Source organism: Monopterus albus, unplaced genomic scaffold (genome assembly GCF_001952655.1).
Source record: "Monopterus albus unplaced genomic scaffold, M_albus_1.0 scaffold189.1, whole genome shotgun sequence".
In the NCBI taxonomy this organism is placed as follows: Eukaryota; Metazoa; Chordata; class Actinopteri; order Synbranchiformes; family Synbranchidae; genus Monopterus; species Monopterus albus.
Window position 1 is genome coordinate 72683 of NW_018128069.1, and position 19966 is coordinate 92648.

General features: G+C 45.0%; 1 protein-coding gene across 1 annotated transcript in view; it reads left to right on the forward strand.

The window, feature by feature from the left end:
- The window catches only part of cpne4a (copine IVa), a 59550-nt gene that overhangs the window by 34244 nt on the left and 5340 nt on the right, over positions 1–19966 (forward strand). Inside the window, exons 8-15 of the mRNA XM_020617361.1 lie at positions 1760–1858; positions 7639–7725; positions 9535–9594; positions 13165–13298; positions 14828–14882; positions 16148–16199; positions 19575–19594; positions 19824–19966. The exon at positions 19824–19966 is cut by the window's right edge and continues 94 nt beyond it. Coding sequence (XP_020473017.1) covers positions 1760–1858; positions 7639–7725; positions 9535–9594; positions 13165–13298; positions 14828–14882; positions 16148–16199; positions 19575–19594; positions 19824–19966 — 650 coding nt within the window. The remainder of the gene's footprint in view (positions 1–1759; positions 1859–7638; positions 7726–9534; positions 9595–13164; positions 13299–14827; positions 14883–16147; positions 16200–19574; positions 19595–19823) is intronic.

The window sequence follows — 19966 nt, forward strand, 5'->3', positions numbered from 1 at the left end:
ATTTGTCCACACATCCACAGAAAGAGCTGCACACAGGCACACACAGTAAATGACCCACTTGCTCTACATGAAAACCAGACCTTTAGAAATGAGGACTGGCGCATCAGGATGTATGTGTGTGTGTGTTCTCTCGCTCTGAGACCATCACAGTTCTTCTTCACATCCTCCATTTATTTTTCATGAACTCTGTCAAACTGTCCTGGATTCAGTCAGCCCTCTGATTTATTCACACCCTGTTGCTCAAACTGGTCCCAGTGCTGCCAATCAGGGCTGTCCACTGGTTCCAGTGGGAGGACGCATCATGCTCCAGCAGGACTTTAGTTAAAGTAAAACAGTGTATTTTAACTTTCATAGCTTCCACATACCCACATGTGTATTTTATACCCGAACAGAAGTGAACTAACAATTAATGTTATCACTGAAACTGCTGAGGATTTGTATATTCATTTAGTCTATAAAACAAATGAGAGAAAATTATGAGGAAATGTCCCTTTTAGTTTCCCAGTGTCCAAGCTGACGACTGTAAACATGGCAGCGTGTCAGAACAACCCTTCTGTTAATCAGACCAGAGGAAGCAGAACATCTTTACATTGTTTATGAGTCAGTTATGAACTGGTTTATTCTTCTGTTGAACAGACTGGAGGATTAACATCCTGTCAGTGTTTTCTGCAGTTTATGGTGTTACTGTTGGTTGAAATGAGAGTCAGTAGAAGCATCTTATACGTTACACACAGTTCGCAGTGTGCTGATGTTTCCTCTGTTCACTTTGGTGTGTGCTGTGTTTACATTTGCTGAACCAGTTACAAACAAAATCTGTTTTCAGTGTTCTGTGAAAATCTTGGATTTATTTTGGTTAATGAGCTTGTGATCTTCATCTGCAACAACAGTACTCATCTAATTAGAGACGAAAGGGAAAGCGTCTCTAAGGCTGAACTGCTGCATAGCTCATAATCCCACTGTTAATGGGCCTGAATGATATTTAGTGTCATCAGAGTGTGATCAAGACAAACACTTGTGCAGATGATGACACAGTAACACTCCGAGACACTGATAATGTCACTCACATTGTTACTGTAGCATGAGCACAGTTTGGACGCGTGCACAGACATAGCGTGGAGGGCAGGGACCACACCTGGCAGGACAGTCTGACCGTCGGCCACAGACACTGCAGCTGCTGTTTGCATCAATGCTCTGTTCACCTTCCCAGGAGAAAGTTCATTCAATCAGAGAGCGATTTAACACACACCAGCATTACAGAAAAGACAAATAAATGCAAACCACAGCAATAAGCAGAAAACAAATAAAAAATTCCCAGAAAAAAAAAATAAGGAAAACTATCCATGCATAAACCTATCTGTGGCTCTTGCACACGTGGTCTGAAGCCGTGGAGCGTCATGGCTTAAAACATGGCCGATTGTTCAGGACGTAACATGCCAAAGACACAGAGATCCTTATTCTCTGAAGCCCATGCTAACAGACATGTCTTTTTCTGTGACCAACAGTGAAAAACCCCATCGCTGGGTTCAGTGTCATAGAAGAAGGTGGAAGGGACAAATCTTCACATTTGTGAAAATTGTACCAGTGAGTTTTTTAGTATAAATGGACTTGAATGATAGATCAGGTATCCAAACTGACATTCTCTGACATGACTCATCAGCAGGTCAGCTGGTCATATAGGGTTTCAGCTGGGGCCTGTTTGTGTCTCATCAGTTCATAATTCACCGTGCACTGAAGTGTTTCTGTTTTTGTGTCCACTCAGTGCACAGTGTGGGACTGGGACTCTAACGGGAAGCACGACTACATCGGAGAGTTCGAGGCCACGTTCAAAGAGATGAGAGGAGCCATCGATGGACGACAGGTAGGCTGAGCTTTCTGTCTCCTGACGGACAAACCCTGAGGTCCAGTGACTTGATTTCAGATATGGTCTTAATACGACAAAGTCCCAACCTTCCATTGAGCAGAAACTGCTTTTGTCTTGTTAAATAAAAACAGTTGACAGGCTAGTCGACGTAGTCACTTAAAGATCAGACTAAATGTGCTGCTTAAAGGATGAAAGGAGCAGCAGCTGTTTAGTTTAAAAAGCCTGTGTGTATATGAACGACTGTCATCAGAAATAAAACATCTAAGAGTGAATACATCTGTCTCATGCTCAGTGTAAATGCAGAATGGTGAGGGCCAGCCACTTTGCCAGGACGCACCAGTCAGACTTCATCCGAACCTAGTGCACGTTTCAACTGAGTTTCCAGAAAATGAAATAAACACAGTATGCATTCCTCCTGCTGTGTGAGTCCGAGCTGATGGAGGTAAGCATCTGGTGGAGTTGATTCTCCAGGCGCTGCCATTTAAAAATGAGAAGACATGGCAATTCAAAGACTGCAGTCAAAGTTCAGATGTGATGGAGAGCTGACGTGATGTGAGGACGGTCACTGTTACACCTCAGACAAGCACAGGAACCTTTTTACAGCCATTTGATTTGTTGTAGCTGCAGGTGTTTTTACTCAGGATCTTTATGCACAAACTGAAAATGCTCTTAAGAGCAGGTGGATGGAAACACGCCTTGTTTGGTGACACTGACAGGAGGCAGAGAGACCCGTTTACACTGACCTGGATCCATCACAAAGTGGAGCAGATCAATTTTACTGTGGTAGTTTAGGTTTTAGGTCAGGAGCTGCAGGCTGAGGCTGGGATCCCTGAGTTGATTTAACCCTCTGGGAGACCCACAACCTGTTCAGATGGCCTCACACGTCACTGTGTGTCACAGCTGGAAGAAATGTCTTGTGTTGTGTTGAGGTAATGATAAAAATGGTGACATACAATTGCTATGTTCACAAAATAGCAGGGTAATAATTGTGTTGTAAAAAGTAAGAAATGCAGCTTGTTGTTCCAGGACGAGATGATGAATGTGATCTGGAGGCAAAGGCCAGGGTCGGTAAAGTTATATGACCATTGTGTTGTTTTATTGTGAAAGAGTTTGTTTACATCCTGGTGTTGAACATGTGACAGGTTGGTGAAGGTCCTGGTTGTCATGTCTCAGTTCTGTCGGTGCTACAGATCATATATAATGAATACAGCCCTGTTCTGTGTCTAATGCGGCTTTAAAGCTGTGTGAACAGCTACAGTAGATCCAGCTAATACTTAATTTGATGTTAAGCAGCCTTCTCGGGGTGTCAGTGTGTGGTGGGAATCTGTGTGGTGCAGGGTCCTCTGGGAGATGCCAGGCAGGTGTCCGATCATGCTGACAGAAAATCATGTTTCTCCTTCAGCTGCACAATCAATTTAATGGCTCAGTGAGCGTCAGACTGAGTGACACCACACTCCGACACACTGCCACTGTAACAGTCAGTATGAGGCCAGCAGACCCCATGTACGCAACACAGTACAAGACATGGAGGCTGCAGGCTTTTTATTTTACACAACTGTGTGGAGCTGATCAGGGACTCTCAGCTACATTCAGTCCAGTGTGTTTGGTCTCCACCACCTCTGGGGGGGAAACATCTGGCTCTGGAGCTGCTAAATACTCCACTGTGTTCACCAGCTGGCCTCTGCTGCTCGGCTTTTGCTGGAGACAAGCTGGTAGGTAATTTTCACAGTTTAAAGAATCAAGGTGCTGAATTCTTAAAACAAATCAAATCACTTTCAGTAAGATGAGTGCTGTTCTTGTTTCTAGTTAACCGACCTTATACCTAGAGTCTTCAGATGGGGACGCATGCAGACCGGTGAGCCGCCAGTCACGCTGCTGCCATCAGTGTCGGTCAGTGAGTCCACCAGTGAATCATCTCAACAACCACTGGATGGACTGGGATGAAATGTGGCTCAGATGTTCATGTGCCCATCAGGATGAACTGGGTTCAGTGTCATCATCCAGTCAAAGTTTGAGTGTGCCCAATACTTTGGTTTATGACCTGCAAGTTCCCATCAGCCCCAGCTCAGCCTTGTGTTTACTGCCAGTTAGCTAAGGTTAGCATGCTGACACACTGGTGGAACATTCCCTTCCCTTGTTGTTAACATAGCTTCAAACCACAATTAAAATTTGACCAGGAGCGACCTAATTTCCACCAGGTCCCATAGCTCCAGATTTCCATGAATGTGCCAATTAGTCACACCTGACACCATGGGATTTATTTCGACCGACTGTGTGATTTAATTACCTCGGGAACCTGCAGCCAAGCTAATGAAGACACAGCTGTCCCACAGCAAAGCTGATGGGCAGGAATGAAGCAGCGGCTAATAAAAGTGCTCACTGTCTGTCCTGTCTCCAAACACTCAGGTTGTGTTTCCTCTGATGACAATTCAAAAACAACCTGGCGGATTCCTCAGCAGAGCCTCACTCTCAGCTGTCTCATTATCGGAGACAAGGAGACGGGTGTCCTCAGTGTGACGATCCAGTGCAGCTGTCTGAGAGAATGACACAGGTTTCACTGGCCTGTCCACCCTGCCTCAGTCTGGAAACACACATAAAGCACTGAGGGCGACAAACACATCAGTGGATGATCGTTTATTCCCCTGTCACATGGATTCAGGACCAAGTGACGGATCCTCACATCTTTCACTCCTCTCTGGTTCTGTCTGCATCGTTTGTCTAACACCACACTGAAGACATTAGTGTTGCTGCTTTCTAACTGTCAAGACTAAGTGAACCTGTGTGTGTTGGTGAAACCAGTGGCTGTGTGAGGCCTGTGGAGTCTAATCCCAGCTAGAGATGTCAGAGTTTTGGTGGCGTCATTCTCCACCGAAATTCATCTAACTGGACCGAGCTACATTCACCTCCATGGTAAAGTCACTGAAGGAGGAGAAATGAATCCTGCTGTAACCCAGCAGAGGAGGAGGACTACAGTCCTGCTGGGAACCCCCCCTCTGTTCTGCAGCTTTTATTTATTGGCCTCATTCCTGCAGCTGAAAGCCTGGTCCCGGCCTGCAGCACAGAAATAGGGATCCCTCAGAGCTGGGGCCTCCAGAAAGCGCTCCACTCGTCCTCCTCTGTCCGTCTGCCTGGACACAAATAGAGAGTGAACGCAGTGTGTCACCTGTCCTCTGCAGTTACATGTAATTGAGTCAGAGCGAATCCTCTGCGGCCCTGTTTAGGCAGCTGAAGGATTGTCTGTGGCCCCGAGGCTTTGTGGGTAACACTGCTGTCTGACCCGAGCCACTGGCCTCGTCTGTGTGAAGATGGAGCCGTGGCTCACTGACCCCTCCAGCAGCACGCTGACTTGACTTCGCCTCATGATGAACAGCTCGGGCAAAATGTCTCATTGTGATTTCTCTTCTGGACCAGGGGTCTGAAGGAGAGCAGTGTTACACATTTTAAAACATTAAAAGTTGTGTTTTATTTGTTAACAGCTGCAGTGTTGTTAAGCTACGGCTGAGTCTGTTGTGCTATCTGATGCTGAGCGCTAGCAGGAAGCGTGTCGGCTGTTTATCATAGTGCCAGTGTCATAGCTTGTGTTTTATTTGTACTTTACTCGTGTAAGTGCGACCCAGTGTGTCTGTTCAGCTGGACGAACACACCCTGTGGGACACTGAGGACTGAAGCTGTCTCCACTCTGTCCTGTGTTGAACTTGGTTGTGTTAACATGAAGCAGATGCCGTGTTACAACTCGGTGCTCAGGTTCATCAGACCTTGACTCACTGAGCGGCATGACTTCCTGTTGAATGTCCTCACACAGGAATGGGATAAAATCATCTGACCTCACTGCTCCTCTGGACTTTCCAAGAATTAACTGGACCTAAGTGTTCAAACTAAAAGAACCATTTCAGGAGGTTTGTGACAAACTAAACATGCATTCATTGTTTTACACATCCTCCTATTTTGTGTGCATGGGGAAATGCTTCTTGGACTAGTGTCAGACATGTATGCATGTGGGTCCAAGGAAGCAGGGAAGAGAAGCCAAATGCAGCAGGCAGGCAGGTGTAGCTAGTAGGGCTGAACAGAAAGAATAATGTCCAGTCTTACAAGTAAACAGTCAGGCAGGTAGAAAACAAGAGCAGAACCAGTAACTAGCAGGTTGAACCAAACAGGCTTCCACAGCATGACACGAGACACTAACTGGAACATGATGTCCTAGCACATGACTGGGCTGGTATATGTACTGAGACTGATTGAGGAATTGGAACCCGTGAGCGGGTGACTGAGAGGAAAGTGAGGACACCTGGTGGGCGGATGGGGAGCAGCAGAGGACAGAGACAGGATGGCCTAAATAGGCAGCACTGAGACAGGACCCGTGATCCTGTGGCTGCCGAACCCAAAACAGCCCCACGCCCCCAGTTCCGCCTGGGGGCCCGGGAGGACACACCATGCACTGTGCCCAATGTGCCGGGCATGACGGCGCCACATAGACCTGCAAAGTAAATTTCAAGGTCGGAAAAATACAAAAGCACAGATGCAGAGACAGGGCTCTGCTTCCCTCTGGACGTAGTGGAAATTTCCACCCATCATTTGCAGTTTATACAGGTTATCGCACAGGAATCTGTCAGAGTGTGCAAATCCTGACGCCATTGCCCAGAGCCTTGAATAAAAAGTTTGAAACAAGCAGGGACGTGCAGTGAACTTATAACGACAGTCTGAAACAGACCGAATGGCTGCTGTTGCGTTCAGAGCCATAGAGTTTTATTTATGCCAGAATCACTGGTCTTGATGCTCCTTTTTTAAATGACCTCTGTGGGCTGAAAACCCCACCAGAAATAAAGCGTGTCCATAAGGAAAGGTTATCTTTATAGTCCCCCAGCTGTGTTAATGTCGTCCTGCTCCTAGAGTGAGGACAATAACCCAGTTTTGGTGCGTCTATGATCTGTTTATGGCTGAGTTATCGCTTCACTGATCTGCTTCACCTGCAGAGGACTGACTGATTAGGCAGCAGGAGGCTTTTATTTTGAACCCACCTGAGCAGATGATTGGCTGCTGCAGGTGATTTGTTTCTCATTATCAGTACAAACAGCTGATCCTGTCCTCAGGCAGAGGCCGATTATCACTGTGAAACCAAACACGCGAGGCCCCTGAGCTGCTGTTGTTGTACAGAGTCATGTTTCTCAGTCAGTCCTTACATGATCCACACACACATACACACACAGATCCACCCGATGAGGAATAATTAGCGTGTTCACCTGGAAGGATCAGGTGGTCAGTGGTGACTGTAGCTGCTCTGCTGTCACCTGCAAACATCAGATGATTTCATTTAAAGTCATCAGGTGACTTTGAACTGATCACAGAAGTCACGATACAGTCTGACCTACAGGCTCAGCAGCTGGTGTTACTTCAGGGAAAAGTCGTACCTAACACTCACTGGGCCATCTAGCACCTGACCAGTAACATCCAGTCTATCCGTTATAACCTGACCCTTGTTACAGTTACTCTGCTGGTGTTAGAGCTGTACCTGAATCACTGTTTTTTGTCTAAGCACTTCGGACTGAGATACCAGTGTGTTCTGGTTCACAGCTTGTTTAACCCACTTTGCTGAGAGCAGCAAAACCAGCAGCAACGTGTGTGAAGAAACATGTGACACAGAACTCTGCATCATCCCGGGCCCAGTTTTCATTCAGCTGTTGGACCCAGGTTATCCTGTGTAGCTCAGCTGTTCTGTGCTCAGTAGGTCAGTTTCCACGCACCTGCTCTTGTTCTCGTGCAATGTGCTCTGTGCGTTGCAGGTGCAGTGGCCGTGCATTAATCCCAAGTACAAAGTGAAGAAGAAGAACTACAAGAACTCTGGGATCATCATCCTGAACCAGTGCAAGGTGACTGGCAACTTTAACCCCTTCCTGTAATTTCAGACATTTTAACACTTTCTCTTCAGTTTCAATCATTAACTGTTTAGAGTCTGAAAACTCTTCTTTTTCCAGTAGAGATTAATGTTTTCCTCAGTCCTCTATCTGGCTGGAGCCCGTTATGTAGCTCTGAGCAGCCTGACTAGCCTGACATTTCCAGCCAGACATTGCTAAGCAGTGCTCAGACGCTGGCTGAGGGGAGTCTGGGGAATCCAGCTGCAGAATGAAAGCCAGATAACATTTAGCCTGATGACACTTGACACATGGAGCGTTCCCACTTCACAGCCAGTTAACGGCAGTCTGAATAGAGCGTGGCACAATGAGGTGTGGCACTACAGGCAAACACATTACTGAGCCGCTCTGAAGGCTGCGAGATCATTTACACTTGATAGATGAGGAGTGTGAGAGGAAAAGGAAATATAACCAAATGCTGCGAATAAGCAGAGGGTGAGTTACTGCTGAGACGACAGAAGGAGAACAGGCTGATTGTTAATGAGCTGCAGGTAAGGACATCTCTGTGAAGTGATCCAGCCTCGGCTGCAGCGCTGCCCTCCTTCCATCAGCTCATGTTTGATGATAATGCAGCTGCACTGAGAATAGAGATTCACTGATCTCATTCTGTCGCAGCAGCAGGACAACACTCATGTTCCAGGCCTGAAGGACACTCAGTCTGTTGGGCATGGTGGGACTCATGTTCCAAATTAACCAAAAGGAGAAGTTCACATTTTAGCTTTGGTATATCACCCACATGTACACAGCGAGTGTTGTTTGCTGTAATTGTAATCAGAGCCTTTACTGGCTCCAAAAGATCAGGTCAAGTTGGTTTTACTTAGAGAGCCACTGCATTACCTATGTGGTCCACTGGTCCACAGCCAGGACCCGTGAATGCTTTTATACTCACAACAGGTCACTGCAGGTTTTTGTCCCTTTTGTCATTTACATTATTACTTGAAGAAGGGCGACAAAACCTGTTCAGTGCACATACACTCTGATCATGTCAGTGTTGTTTTAATGTAGACTTTTGACTATAAAATGGCATAAATTGTAAAAGATGCCGGTTTTAAAGAATCCAAGGAGATGCCTTGTTTTTTCTGACCAACAATAAAAACCCACAAATATTCTCTTGATTGTCAAAGCAAAGCAGCAAATCCTCATATCTGACAAGTGAGCTGGACTGTTTGGCACTTTAGTTTTATGGCATTAATTATAATTTTATTATCACAGTAACTTAGTCTCAGTTCCCAGTCCGCTGATGCTAACCCAGTCACTTCACCCCTTCATCATCGTGTAACAAGCTTGTAAAGAATGAGATGTCAAAAGCAAATGCCTTTTCCCCAGCAGACCTAGGTGCCAATGGCTGTGATTTGTACCCTGATATGATCTGTGTAGATAAACTCTGCTGTGTGTGTGTGTGTGGTTTTTCATTTATGGGGGCATTTTTATGCCTCTTTTTAGATGAGAGGAAATGAGAAAGAGAGAGATGCAACAAAAACAGTGGTGGAAGAAGTAGTCAGATCAAAGTTTACTTGAGTAATTACCAGCAAAATGTACTTCAGGTATTCGCAGTAAAAGTGTAAATGATGCAGATTGAACTCTGTCAGTGTTAAATCGTCGAGATCATCTAGATTTTAAAAATGTATAAATTTACATGGTTTCACTGAAAACATCACGTATTCACAGACGTCCTGTAAAGTAGTGACGCTGAAGTGAAACCTGTGAGATGTTGACGCGCCTCCCCACAGATCAGCAGTGTTTATGATGCTGTGTCTCTGTCTGCAGATCATCAAGATGCACTCCTTCCTGGATTACATCATGGGAGGCTGTCAGATCCAGTTTACAGTGAGAACACACTCACACACACACACACATGCACAGGTTGTATTCAGGTCACTGTCCTCCTCCATTTTCTGTCAGGAGAAAACCTCTGTCTTCTCAGTGGCTGTGATGTTGCCAAGGAAACAGTAACCATGGTGACAGGTGTCTGCAGCCTCACATGTCAAAGTTTGTACCAGCAGCTCTCACTGGGATCTGACCAGTTCAACCAGTCTGATACTGCACCCTGAGACTGAAAGTTTGACAGATTCACTCTGAAGTGCTGGAGGTGAAGAGAGACTTAAATATGTCCCACATCTTCCCTCCTCCCTGCTGATCGACGCCGACATTCCTCTGCATAAATATCACATGCCATTCAGTTTCGTACAATATGTTATGGGAAACCATCAAAACAAGTCTATTGTATTTTCTTGGAGCACAGTGATTTTCCTGTCAAATACATATTTCACTGAGGTTTTTCAAATTTTAAATAGACTCCACTGTGCAGTTGTAATACTGTAACAATTAGCGTGGACACAGTACTACTGCAAGATGAGGAGGGCGACAGTGGAATGTGATCAATACTCAGCTGAGCTTTGTGGTGTTTCAGCAGTGAAGCCATGAATGTGTCACGTGCAGATGTTCATAAAAACACAGGTGTTCTCAAGAATGAGCTGCAGCTGAGCAGCACAGGTGGAGGCTCCAACAACACTGGAGCCTTCATTTCCCACAGTGCAACTTGGTTTTAGAGCTCAAACTAGCTACTATTTTATTGCTTATTTATGTGCAGACTCGTTTTTGATTGGCTGATTATTTGGTTTCTAAAAATTCAGAAAACAGTGAACAAAATCTTCCGAAGCCTCGGGTGATGTCTTCAGATGTCACTCCGAACTCAGTGAGATTCAGTTTTCTGTGATATAAAACCTGCTCACAATGGAGAAGCTGTTTCCAGGCTCTGATTGTACTCCAGGCCAGAAATGGGACTGGCCTTCTGTAAGAAATGAGCCTATAGCTCATCTGTGCAGCAGCTCCTTATGACTATGGCTATGTTTTGCTCAGTGCTCACTAGTGAAAGCAGGAAGTCAGGTGACATAGTATAAGGAGCAAGAATGTCCATGTAGGAAGGAGGTCAGGGTGGACACATGGCTGCTCAACACCAGGAGAGCATTCCTGGTTTCCTATTTGAAACTGATTAACCATGATGCATATTAATGTAATAATATGCAGGTATTTGAGCCATTTTTAGCCTCTCTCTAAACCTAATCAAACCATGAGATTTCCAAAACCTCAGCCACATCTCTATTGTTGTGATCATGTTGACGAGCGCCGGGCCTCTTTACTCTACACACCTTGTACTGGAAACAATTAGCTGGATCAGTCAGTCAGTCAGATTTTAGCTTCACTACTACCAACTGAACCAAAAGAGCCAAGTGTCTTCGTTTTCAGGGGGTCGTCATTGTCACTCCCATAATGACCTCTACAGGAATAAACCTGCAGCTGGCCTTTCCTCAGAGCTCTAACTGGACTTGCTGGACAGATGTTTTGGTAATGTGAAGCATACCCATATGAAGACAGGGGATTGGACTGAATCCCTGGAGTCCAGACACTGGTGGTGGAGGAGTAGTAGAGTCAGTGGGCGGATGGGTAATGGAAACCTTTTGCAGAATTGCGGTGACATTTAAAGAACAGCATCCAGTGATGACTGGCTCGAGGGACAGAGGCAGACAGATCGCTGGTCAGATACGGTGACAACAGGTTTGTTAATGAAGGGGCAGTGTGAGGGCACAGAAGTGGCAGAGGGAATTAGACCAGGAGCGAATTGTCAACATGGGCTCACAGAGGAAGGAGGGAGAGCGTCAAGGAGGGGCTCTTTCGTCAAAGCTTCGCTTGTGATGTCCTGAGCTGGCCCTGCTCCTGATCCTCACAGACATCTCAGCCTGAGCTTTGGGACACAGGCAAAATTTAAATCTTTCATTGCCCAATTTGTGCCACCCGGGAGAACTTGACATCATCACTAACCTTGTGTGCAGCCGCTCTGCCTCGAAAATGTGCTTGGTGTCTGTCTGAACACACAGACTTCCTCCAGGGACATAAAACATTACACAGCTGTTTTCACAGCTGTGCTAACATTAATCCTATGAACTGACATCAGCGTTTCTCCTCCAGCAAGTTTTAACATTGTCTTAGCTGCAGAGACACAAACATGATGCCTGTCACCGTCTTCCTGTTGTTAACACATGGAAACATCACAGCACAACGAAGCTGCACTGTGTGTGTTTTATATGCTCCTGATACCTGGAGGTGCAGAGCTTTTAGATTCATGTGTAGAGCCGTCAGCTACTGGAGACACTCCTCAGCCCAGTGTTTGCTGTGTGCCTCCCTCCACAGTAACAGCTTTCATCACTTTCTTTTTGTTTCCTGTGTTGTCCTCACTAATTTCAGCAGATTCAGGATTTAGGTTTTCAGATTATTAGCCACCCCTTCTGTGGTCTCTTCCACCTCTCTCGTCCTGTCTGATTCTTCTGTTGTTAGCTCTGTGATATAGGCTCTCTTTATTAAGTTACAGGCTGTGTTTGTAAAGGTTTTGGAACCATCCTAACTTTCCTGCTGTGTAGAGCCATTAATCTTTCAGCGTCTGCCTTCACTTCCTGCTGCAGTGATGCTGCGACAGCTCAGCTGCCTCGTCCTCCTAAACATTTAATGTTTAATCACACTTTCCTCCAACCTGCAAGTCAGTCAGCAGGAGAAAGAAAGTTTGTTTTCTTAGAGGAGTCTGTGTACTCTGAAATAATGTGGAGAGGTGCAAAAGCCCAGGAGGGTCATACACTCACTGTACATATAAACAAGTGAGGAAGCTTCGGTCCAGGAGTGAGGTGTGCTTCTCTCGGCAGCAGCGTGTCAAATCGGTCGTTTGTTGGCTCCTGTCGCCTCCGCAGGGAACTCCTCTGTGTGAAATCAGACTGCAGGTCGCACTCTGCTTCTGTTGAAGGACAGACTCTCTACAAAGACAACAGCTCCCTCCAGAAACCAGTTTCCCACATACATTTGTCCTCCAGTCAGTTCTGAGTTAATCCTCATTCTCTATTATATGTTTGTTCAGTGACAAGCTGTGAACAAAAGGAGCAGACTTCTCACAGTGCTAACAAGAGTAAGGACAAGTTATGCTTTGATGGACCAGTAGTGGTGAAACTGATGTAACAGGAAATAATGAGAGGATCATGTGAGCAGCGGGACAACAACGACTGCAGCCCATCCACAGTGTTTCCATTATTACACTGTGTCGACATGTTGTTGTTGTTGTTGTTGTTGTTGGATTCGAGAGGGGGTGTTCAGTTAGTTTGCACATGCCAAAGTATCTGTAGTGGATGGAAAAACTGAAAGAGACCTGGAACAGTGGTTGAAGTGTAGGTTTAGAGGTTCCACATGGTTCATATCTTATAAACTTAGCTTTTAATGAAAGCAGTAACTACAGCTCAGATCAAAGTAGAGAAGTATAACATTACTCTCTAAAATGTCACCTGCAGCAAACGTTCACCGAGTTCAAGGTGAAAGCACACTGGGCTGATGCTGCTCTCTGATTGATTGTGGTCTCTCCAGGTAGCCATCGACTTCACAGCGTCTAACGGAGATCCTCGTAACAGCTGCTCTCTGCACTACATCCACCCGTACCAACCCAACGAGTACCTTAAGGCGCTGGTGGCGGTGGGCGAGATCTGCCAGGACTACGACAGGTCGGTCCGACACAGCATCCAGTCACATGGCTCTGCTGATTAGAGGACAGATACACTCAAAAACTGATGTACAACAACAGGATAAGGAGATGGTGGTGATACTGTCACCATCTCTGGCATCTGATCCAACAATGTGACTCAATCTTTTATTTAGATGTAGAAGAACTGATGATGAAAAATATCTACAGCTCCAAAAGTCAAAGTCTCAAAGACACAGTTGTCTTCCCACGCAGTTAATTCCTGCCTAACTTGTCGTTGTTGTGTTTGGATTTAATAGTTGCCAGTGTTGGCTGCTTCAGTTGTCGTCTTTTGGCCGAGGGAATGTAAAACCCTCACTTTCCGTCCCACGCAGGCTTTTGTAATATTGAATGTTAGTCAGGGTTGGATTTCATTCTTTGTGAGAGTGGCGGCTTGTTACAGGTTTGTTGCAGATAGTTTTGACTTAGACTCGTAGAAAATCTCCCCCCCAGCTGCACAATCCTCTCAATGTGTCATTTCAATCATGTTTACATATTTACATCTGGATAAACATCTGCACCCAGACACACCCAGAGACAGGGTGCTGGTCAAGGCCACATCCTGTTTGTTAAGACCACAGAGGATGCACTGTGAAAAATGTCAGCAAGATCAGATTCAGGATTCAGTTAAATCGTCATGGTGCGACACTGCCAGGGGCTCTATCTCACATCAGAATCAGAACCTGCTTTATTGGACAGGTGTGTTGGACACACAAAGACTTTGGCTCAGGTACAGATGCTCTCAGTGTGCACATACAAAGTTCTTCTGTAAAGTAATGAGTAGACAGAAAAGGAAAGAAAAGAATGAAACAAACAAGAAAATAAAAAATGAAGCAGGGAAATAGGGAAATATATATACACAGTTTGGATGCGAGACTTGTTGTGTGCATGTATCACAGAGCTTTTGTTATACTTGCTTGGGTTCATATGTTTTAGCATTTCATGTAAACAGGCCACAATTATTTTTCATTCTGAGCCAGATGTGTGGTGTTGGTGAAGCCTGGATGAAATGTGCAGGACAGTTTTGCAAAAATTAAAAAACTGTCAAGTCAGAAATGGATGTGTCCAAACTGGATTAGTGATTGTTGAGCCAGGAAATCCAGGAACAACATGCTTGAGTTATTTTAAAATGGGGAAACAGCCCAAAAGCCCACCAACATTTACCAGCTTATGTAAAATGTTTCTCTGTTTGACAGAGACAAAACACCTACAGATTCATGGAAACGTCAAAACTCACAGTAAAGCACTAACATCAAAGACAGATGTATATGAAACGTAGCCAAAGTTTTTTCCTTCATGACAAAACATGATTATTTCTGTTCTTCACTTTTGCATGAACTGAGCAGGAAGTCATCACCTGTCAGCCTCACACGCCCACAGCCAATCACAACTCATTTCCTTGCTTTGAATGAGCTCGTTAACACCTGCTGACAGCGAGCCAATCACAGACCCTCCCCGGACTCTCTTTTCCATTTTTACTCTCAGACTCATCCCTTTTTTTTCTTCTTTCAGTGACAAAATGTTCCCGGCGTTCGGCTTCGGCGCTCGGATCCCTCCTGACTACAAGGTAATTTAAGTGCTCAGCTCGCCGTCTCTCCCAGCATGCACTCTGGCAGCAGGGGGAGGAGACCCCGTCAGATGCTGTTGATTACCGGCCTGCCGCCGCCGCCTCCTCCTCCTCACTGCCACGGGGTGCTGCTGCTTGAATTGTACCCCCTGTGGCGTCTCACTTCCCTTCCCATGATCCCCTGCAGCTGCTTGTCTGATGCTGCATTCACATCATACTCTAAATAGTTCTGATAATCACCGTTCAAGTGTCGCCTAAAAATACAGCAGTTCAATGTCCAATTAAGCTCCAAGTGCAGCAGGTCACAGTGAAGGTGGGATTATAGAGTCTAACTTTTAATGAAACAAAGTTGAGTTCATTAGTTCAGTGCACTCTGTGTGTGTGGGGGGGGGGGGGGTTTGGTGGAGTGTTCTGCTGCAGCTCATTGTGCACTAGAATCAGCTGTAGCTTACAATGTGTGTTGTTGTTGGTTGACATTGTTAAATTTAGTCTGAAATGGCTTCAACTGCAATGAAATGTCATGAAATGTCATGTTTTAAAGCTCAGGTTCAGGTTCATGGTCATTATGTTTGTTTTTACATACAGGGGAGTGACATGCGGCTCAGACCTCAGTACAGCATGAAACAGAACCTAGACACGTGCAGACAGCACGGGCACAGGGTCAGAGGCGCTCTCTGGCATCAGCAGCAGATTTTACATGCAAAGGACACAGTGTGACTAAGCCATGTATTGTTTTTATGCCCCCCTCAGCCAACCCAGTCTCACAAGAATATTAAAATGCAGGCTCATGACTGAGTTACAATCATAATAATAATAATTCTATGATATAAAACCATTTTGTTATTCATGTGTAAAGCTAGTAAAACAAGTTAGTATTACTACTACATCTCAGTACTGCTCCCACATCTTCTAGGTACCATCTCCTGTGAGAAAAATGGTGTTTGCACGCACATGCGCATCTCCCATCACTTCACTGTGTGGCAGCTTCAGACCAGGCAACACAGACAAACCTCAGCCCTTTGTTTTTCCAAGGGGAGGTGAATGCAGCATCAGTCACTGGGCTTCGCTGTGGGAGAGGGAGGGCAACCCATCCCCTGTGCTGAGTGCGTTCAGAGACAGCTAATGAGACAGGGGAGGGCCAGCTTACCCAGATTACATGTCAAGAAAGAGGAAATGGATAGATAAAAGATGAAGGTACAGATAGACAGAACTTATTTCAGTGCTGATGCAAAGATCAAAGAGACTTCCTGTGCCCCCTCCCCCAGGTCTCCCACGACTTTGCAGTGAATTTTAACGAGGACAACCCGGAGTGTGCAGGTAAGTGCTTTGATTTCTCACTCTCTTTGAAAAAATAAGACCAACTCAAATATTTGGTAGTGAGTTTCAGAAGTGCACGTGCAAGGAAAGCCTTTGATGATAGTGAGTTTCAGGAGTGCACGTGCAAGGAAAGCCTTTGATGCCAGAGATTTAGTGCGATGAGGGCGAGGCTGAAGGTCGGCGGAGCTCCATCGATTTGCAGCTGGTGTCTCAGGTGACCCCAGTCTGCAGGACGACAATCTGAGCAGCTCTGTGGCTCTCTGTTGTCTAACTAATGTGTGTGTGTTACTGTCTTTTTAACTTCACACCTCAGTTTGCATGTACAAGAATAAAGCAGCACCTAGTGTCAGTGGTTGTAGTAACAGTAGTACTTTTTGCAGTATTAAAGGTTGTTATAGCAGTAGTAACTGTAAATAGTAGCAGTAAGTAGTAACTTGAAGTCTTTGCAAGGCTTGAAACATTATTCCTTCATTTAAAACGATATTTCCATGTTGTCAGTGATTTTATTGTTTTTGCCCCTTTCTGGCCACTGAACTGGTTCAGCATTGTGTAATTACAGTTCATATTTTTTGGAGGAAGTCATAGTTATCACTGCTGTGTAACTCCAACACTAATAATCACCATCTGTTCTCCAGTCTTGACTTCATCATACTTTGTGTAGATTCAGAATATTTTTAGGAGACTTGATTATGAGTTACAAACATTTCTTGGAACTGGAAAGAAACTGAAACCCACTGAGCAGTTTTCTCACCTGAGCACTCATTGCTAAAAATTAAAGCTTGGCATCACAAATGTTTAATCACAACTGTGGATCAAACAGCCTGGGTCTTTGTGTTCGGATCAAAACCCCAGCCCAGATTTGAGCAAAAACTGAGCCAGCCCACCCCACCCCCCCCCTTTTTTTTTATTGTTATGAAATTGATGTTTTTAGTAAGGTGTGACACTTTCAAGGACACAGGCAGGAGTTCATTCACATTTAGAATATGATTTGTCACTTTATATTTGAATGTTTGTCTTTTCATGTATAATCAGTATGATCAGATATTAATATTTCAGACATTTTAAATGGCAACAGATATTGGTGGCAAACTCAGCTGCTGTGTTTCAGTTCTGTTTGAGGGTTCAGCCTCTGTGCAAATCTCCTTTATTCCTTCAATAACTGAAGTCAAGTCAAAGGGTCTGAACAGACTAAAAGAAAACTGTATCCATCTTTTATTTATTTAACAATTTCATGTGTTTTTAAGACAACACATAAAGAGCATAAATAAATAAAGAGTCATTCTGAATCAGCCACATCAGATCTCAGTCGAAAAGGAGGACACCAGCACCCTGGCTCCCTGCTTCCCTCCTGATCACTGACTTGGTATTGATCGTATTGATCAGTGCTGAGCTGTGATGAGCTAATGGCTCCTCCATCTTCTCTTGCCATTATTCTTTAACACAAAGTCTGGTTTGACAGCTAAGATACAACATGAATATCAGATAGAGCTGGTGTCCTCCTCCTGCTCCACCAAGCAGAGCCCTAGTGGGCCATAAGTACTGACACCAAGTGATAACAGACCATTGAAGGGCATTACAACATAGGTCTCCAGTGAGGTCACAGTTATGGAGGAACCAGAGAATTTGAATGACCTTTCAAATCTGAGCACACAAAACCTACATTTGAGGAGAAAATGATGTTTTTCCATAAACATGAATTTTGTTGTTGCCGTTTGTTGGTTCTTCCTGTTTCCGGTTCCTGCAGTAATCATACTCACTTCCTGTTTGCTGTGCCTGTACCGTGTTGTGCTTGCTACCACATTGTTTATGGATTAAGCTCACTAATTTCTAGGTTTATCTAAACATCAGCTAATTTTTGAGTCAAGACATACGCCTGCACTACTTGAGTACTCGTGTTACAGAATTCCGTACTAATTACCTAATTTAACTTGCTACTTCTAGGTCAGCTAGCTTAGAAACTGCCTAAGCTACTATCTTAGTTGAGAGCAATGCTTCCCCCTCTTCCTCTCTGTCGCTCGGAAGGTTGCATGTTCAGTTATTCTTCTGCCTCCTTTAGCGATAATGGTACTTGTAATAAATGTCAGATGCTGGCAGCATTGGAGGCGAGGCTCACCGAATTGGAAGCGTGCCTTTCCACACCATGGAAAACAGCCCAGCTAGCCAGGCCCCTGTAGCTGGTGCGGAGCTTCCTAGATGTAGCTCAGCCCAAGATAGCCACCTGCCAGCGCTTCCCAAGCAGCCGAGATCTTAGCCAGGTGACTGGGTGACAATTCGCAAGAGTCGTAGCTTGAAACAAATGTCCATGGTGCATCACCTGCCTATTCACATTTCAAATGGATTTTCCCCACTCAGTGACACACCCGCTGAGAAAACAGCCCTGGTAACTGCGACTCGATAGTCAGAAACGTGAAACTTAGAGACATCAGCGGCCAAATGACATGCAGTCAAATGTATTCCTGGGGCCAGAGCAGGCAACATCAAATCTTATGTTTAGCCGCATGTCGTTATTAAACTGCTGACTGTCTAGGTGGTGCCCAAAATATGACGTGGGCTTCATAGACAACTGGAAAACATTTAGGAGAAAACCTCTGATTAGCAGAGACTGCATCCATCCCACTTTGGATGGTACGGCTCTCATATCTAAAAATCTGAAGTAAAGTGAAGTAAAAAATACAGTACAAATACATCTCTCATCTCATCTCATTTTTTATACCACTTAGTCCCGAACGGGGTTGCGGGAGAGCTGGAGCCAATCCCAACCGGCATCGGGTGAAAGGGGACACCTTGTTGTTGCCGTTTGTTGGTTCTTCCTGTTTCCGGTTCCTGCAGTAATCATACTCACTTCCTGTTTGCTGTGCCTGTACCGTGTTGTGCTTGCTACCACATTGTTTATGGATTAAGCTCACTAATTTCTAGGTTTATCTAAACATCAGCTAATTTTTGAGTCAAGACATACGCCTGCACTACTTGAGTACTCGTGTTACAGAATTCCGTACTAATTACCTAATTTAACTTGCTACTTCTAGGTCAGCTAGCTTAGAAACTGACTAAGCTACTATCTTAGTTGAGAGCAATGCTTCCCCCTCTTCCTCTCTGTCGCTCGGAAGGTTGCATGTTCAGTTATTCTTCTGCCTCCTTTAGCGATAATGGTACTTGTAAAAAGCATTTCTGTGCTTCTGCCTGCTGACACATCCCTGTTGGGGCTTGTTCAACTGAACACTGGAGAATCTGGGAGAAGGTGAAGAAACAATGTCAGAGTTTCACTCCAACCACAACTAGAAAACATAAATGTCAAATATACAGTATGGAACTTGGCAGAATAAAGACAGTACATCTTTACACATATTAACAGGTTTGCCTTTGTCTGGGATTCAGATGGAGTAGTTTATGGTCAGGTCTGGTTCTTGGTACTTGTTGAACATGTTTTGAACTTTTGAGGACAAATGTGAAGTTGAATGCATCACAAAACACAGTCTGTGCAACAACAAGTGAACAATGTTGGCCTGAGAAGCAAATGGATTTAGATCTACCAGTCCAGTTTGACTGAACCGTAAGTGACAGAGCATGGAACGAGTGTACTGGGGAGACACGTCTGACCATTTTCCTTCACATTCCCTCTTCCAGCAATACTTCATCCTGCTGATCCTGACAGACGGCGTTATCACTGACATGGCTGACACGAGGGAGGCCATTGTCCAGGCCTCCCATCTCCCCATGTCCATCATCATTGTTGGGATTGGGGATGCCGACTTCAGTGATATGCAGAT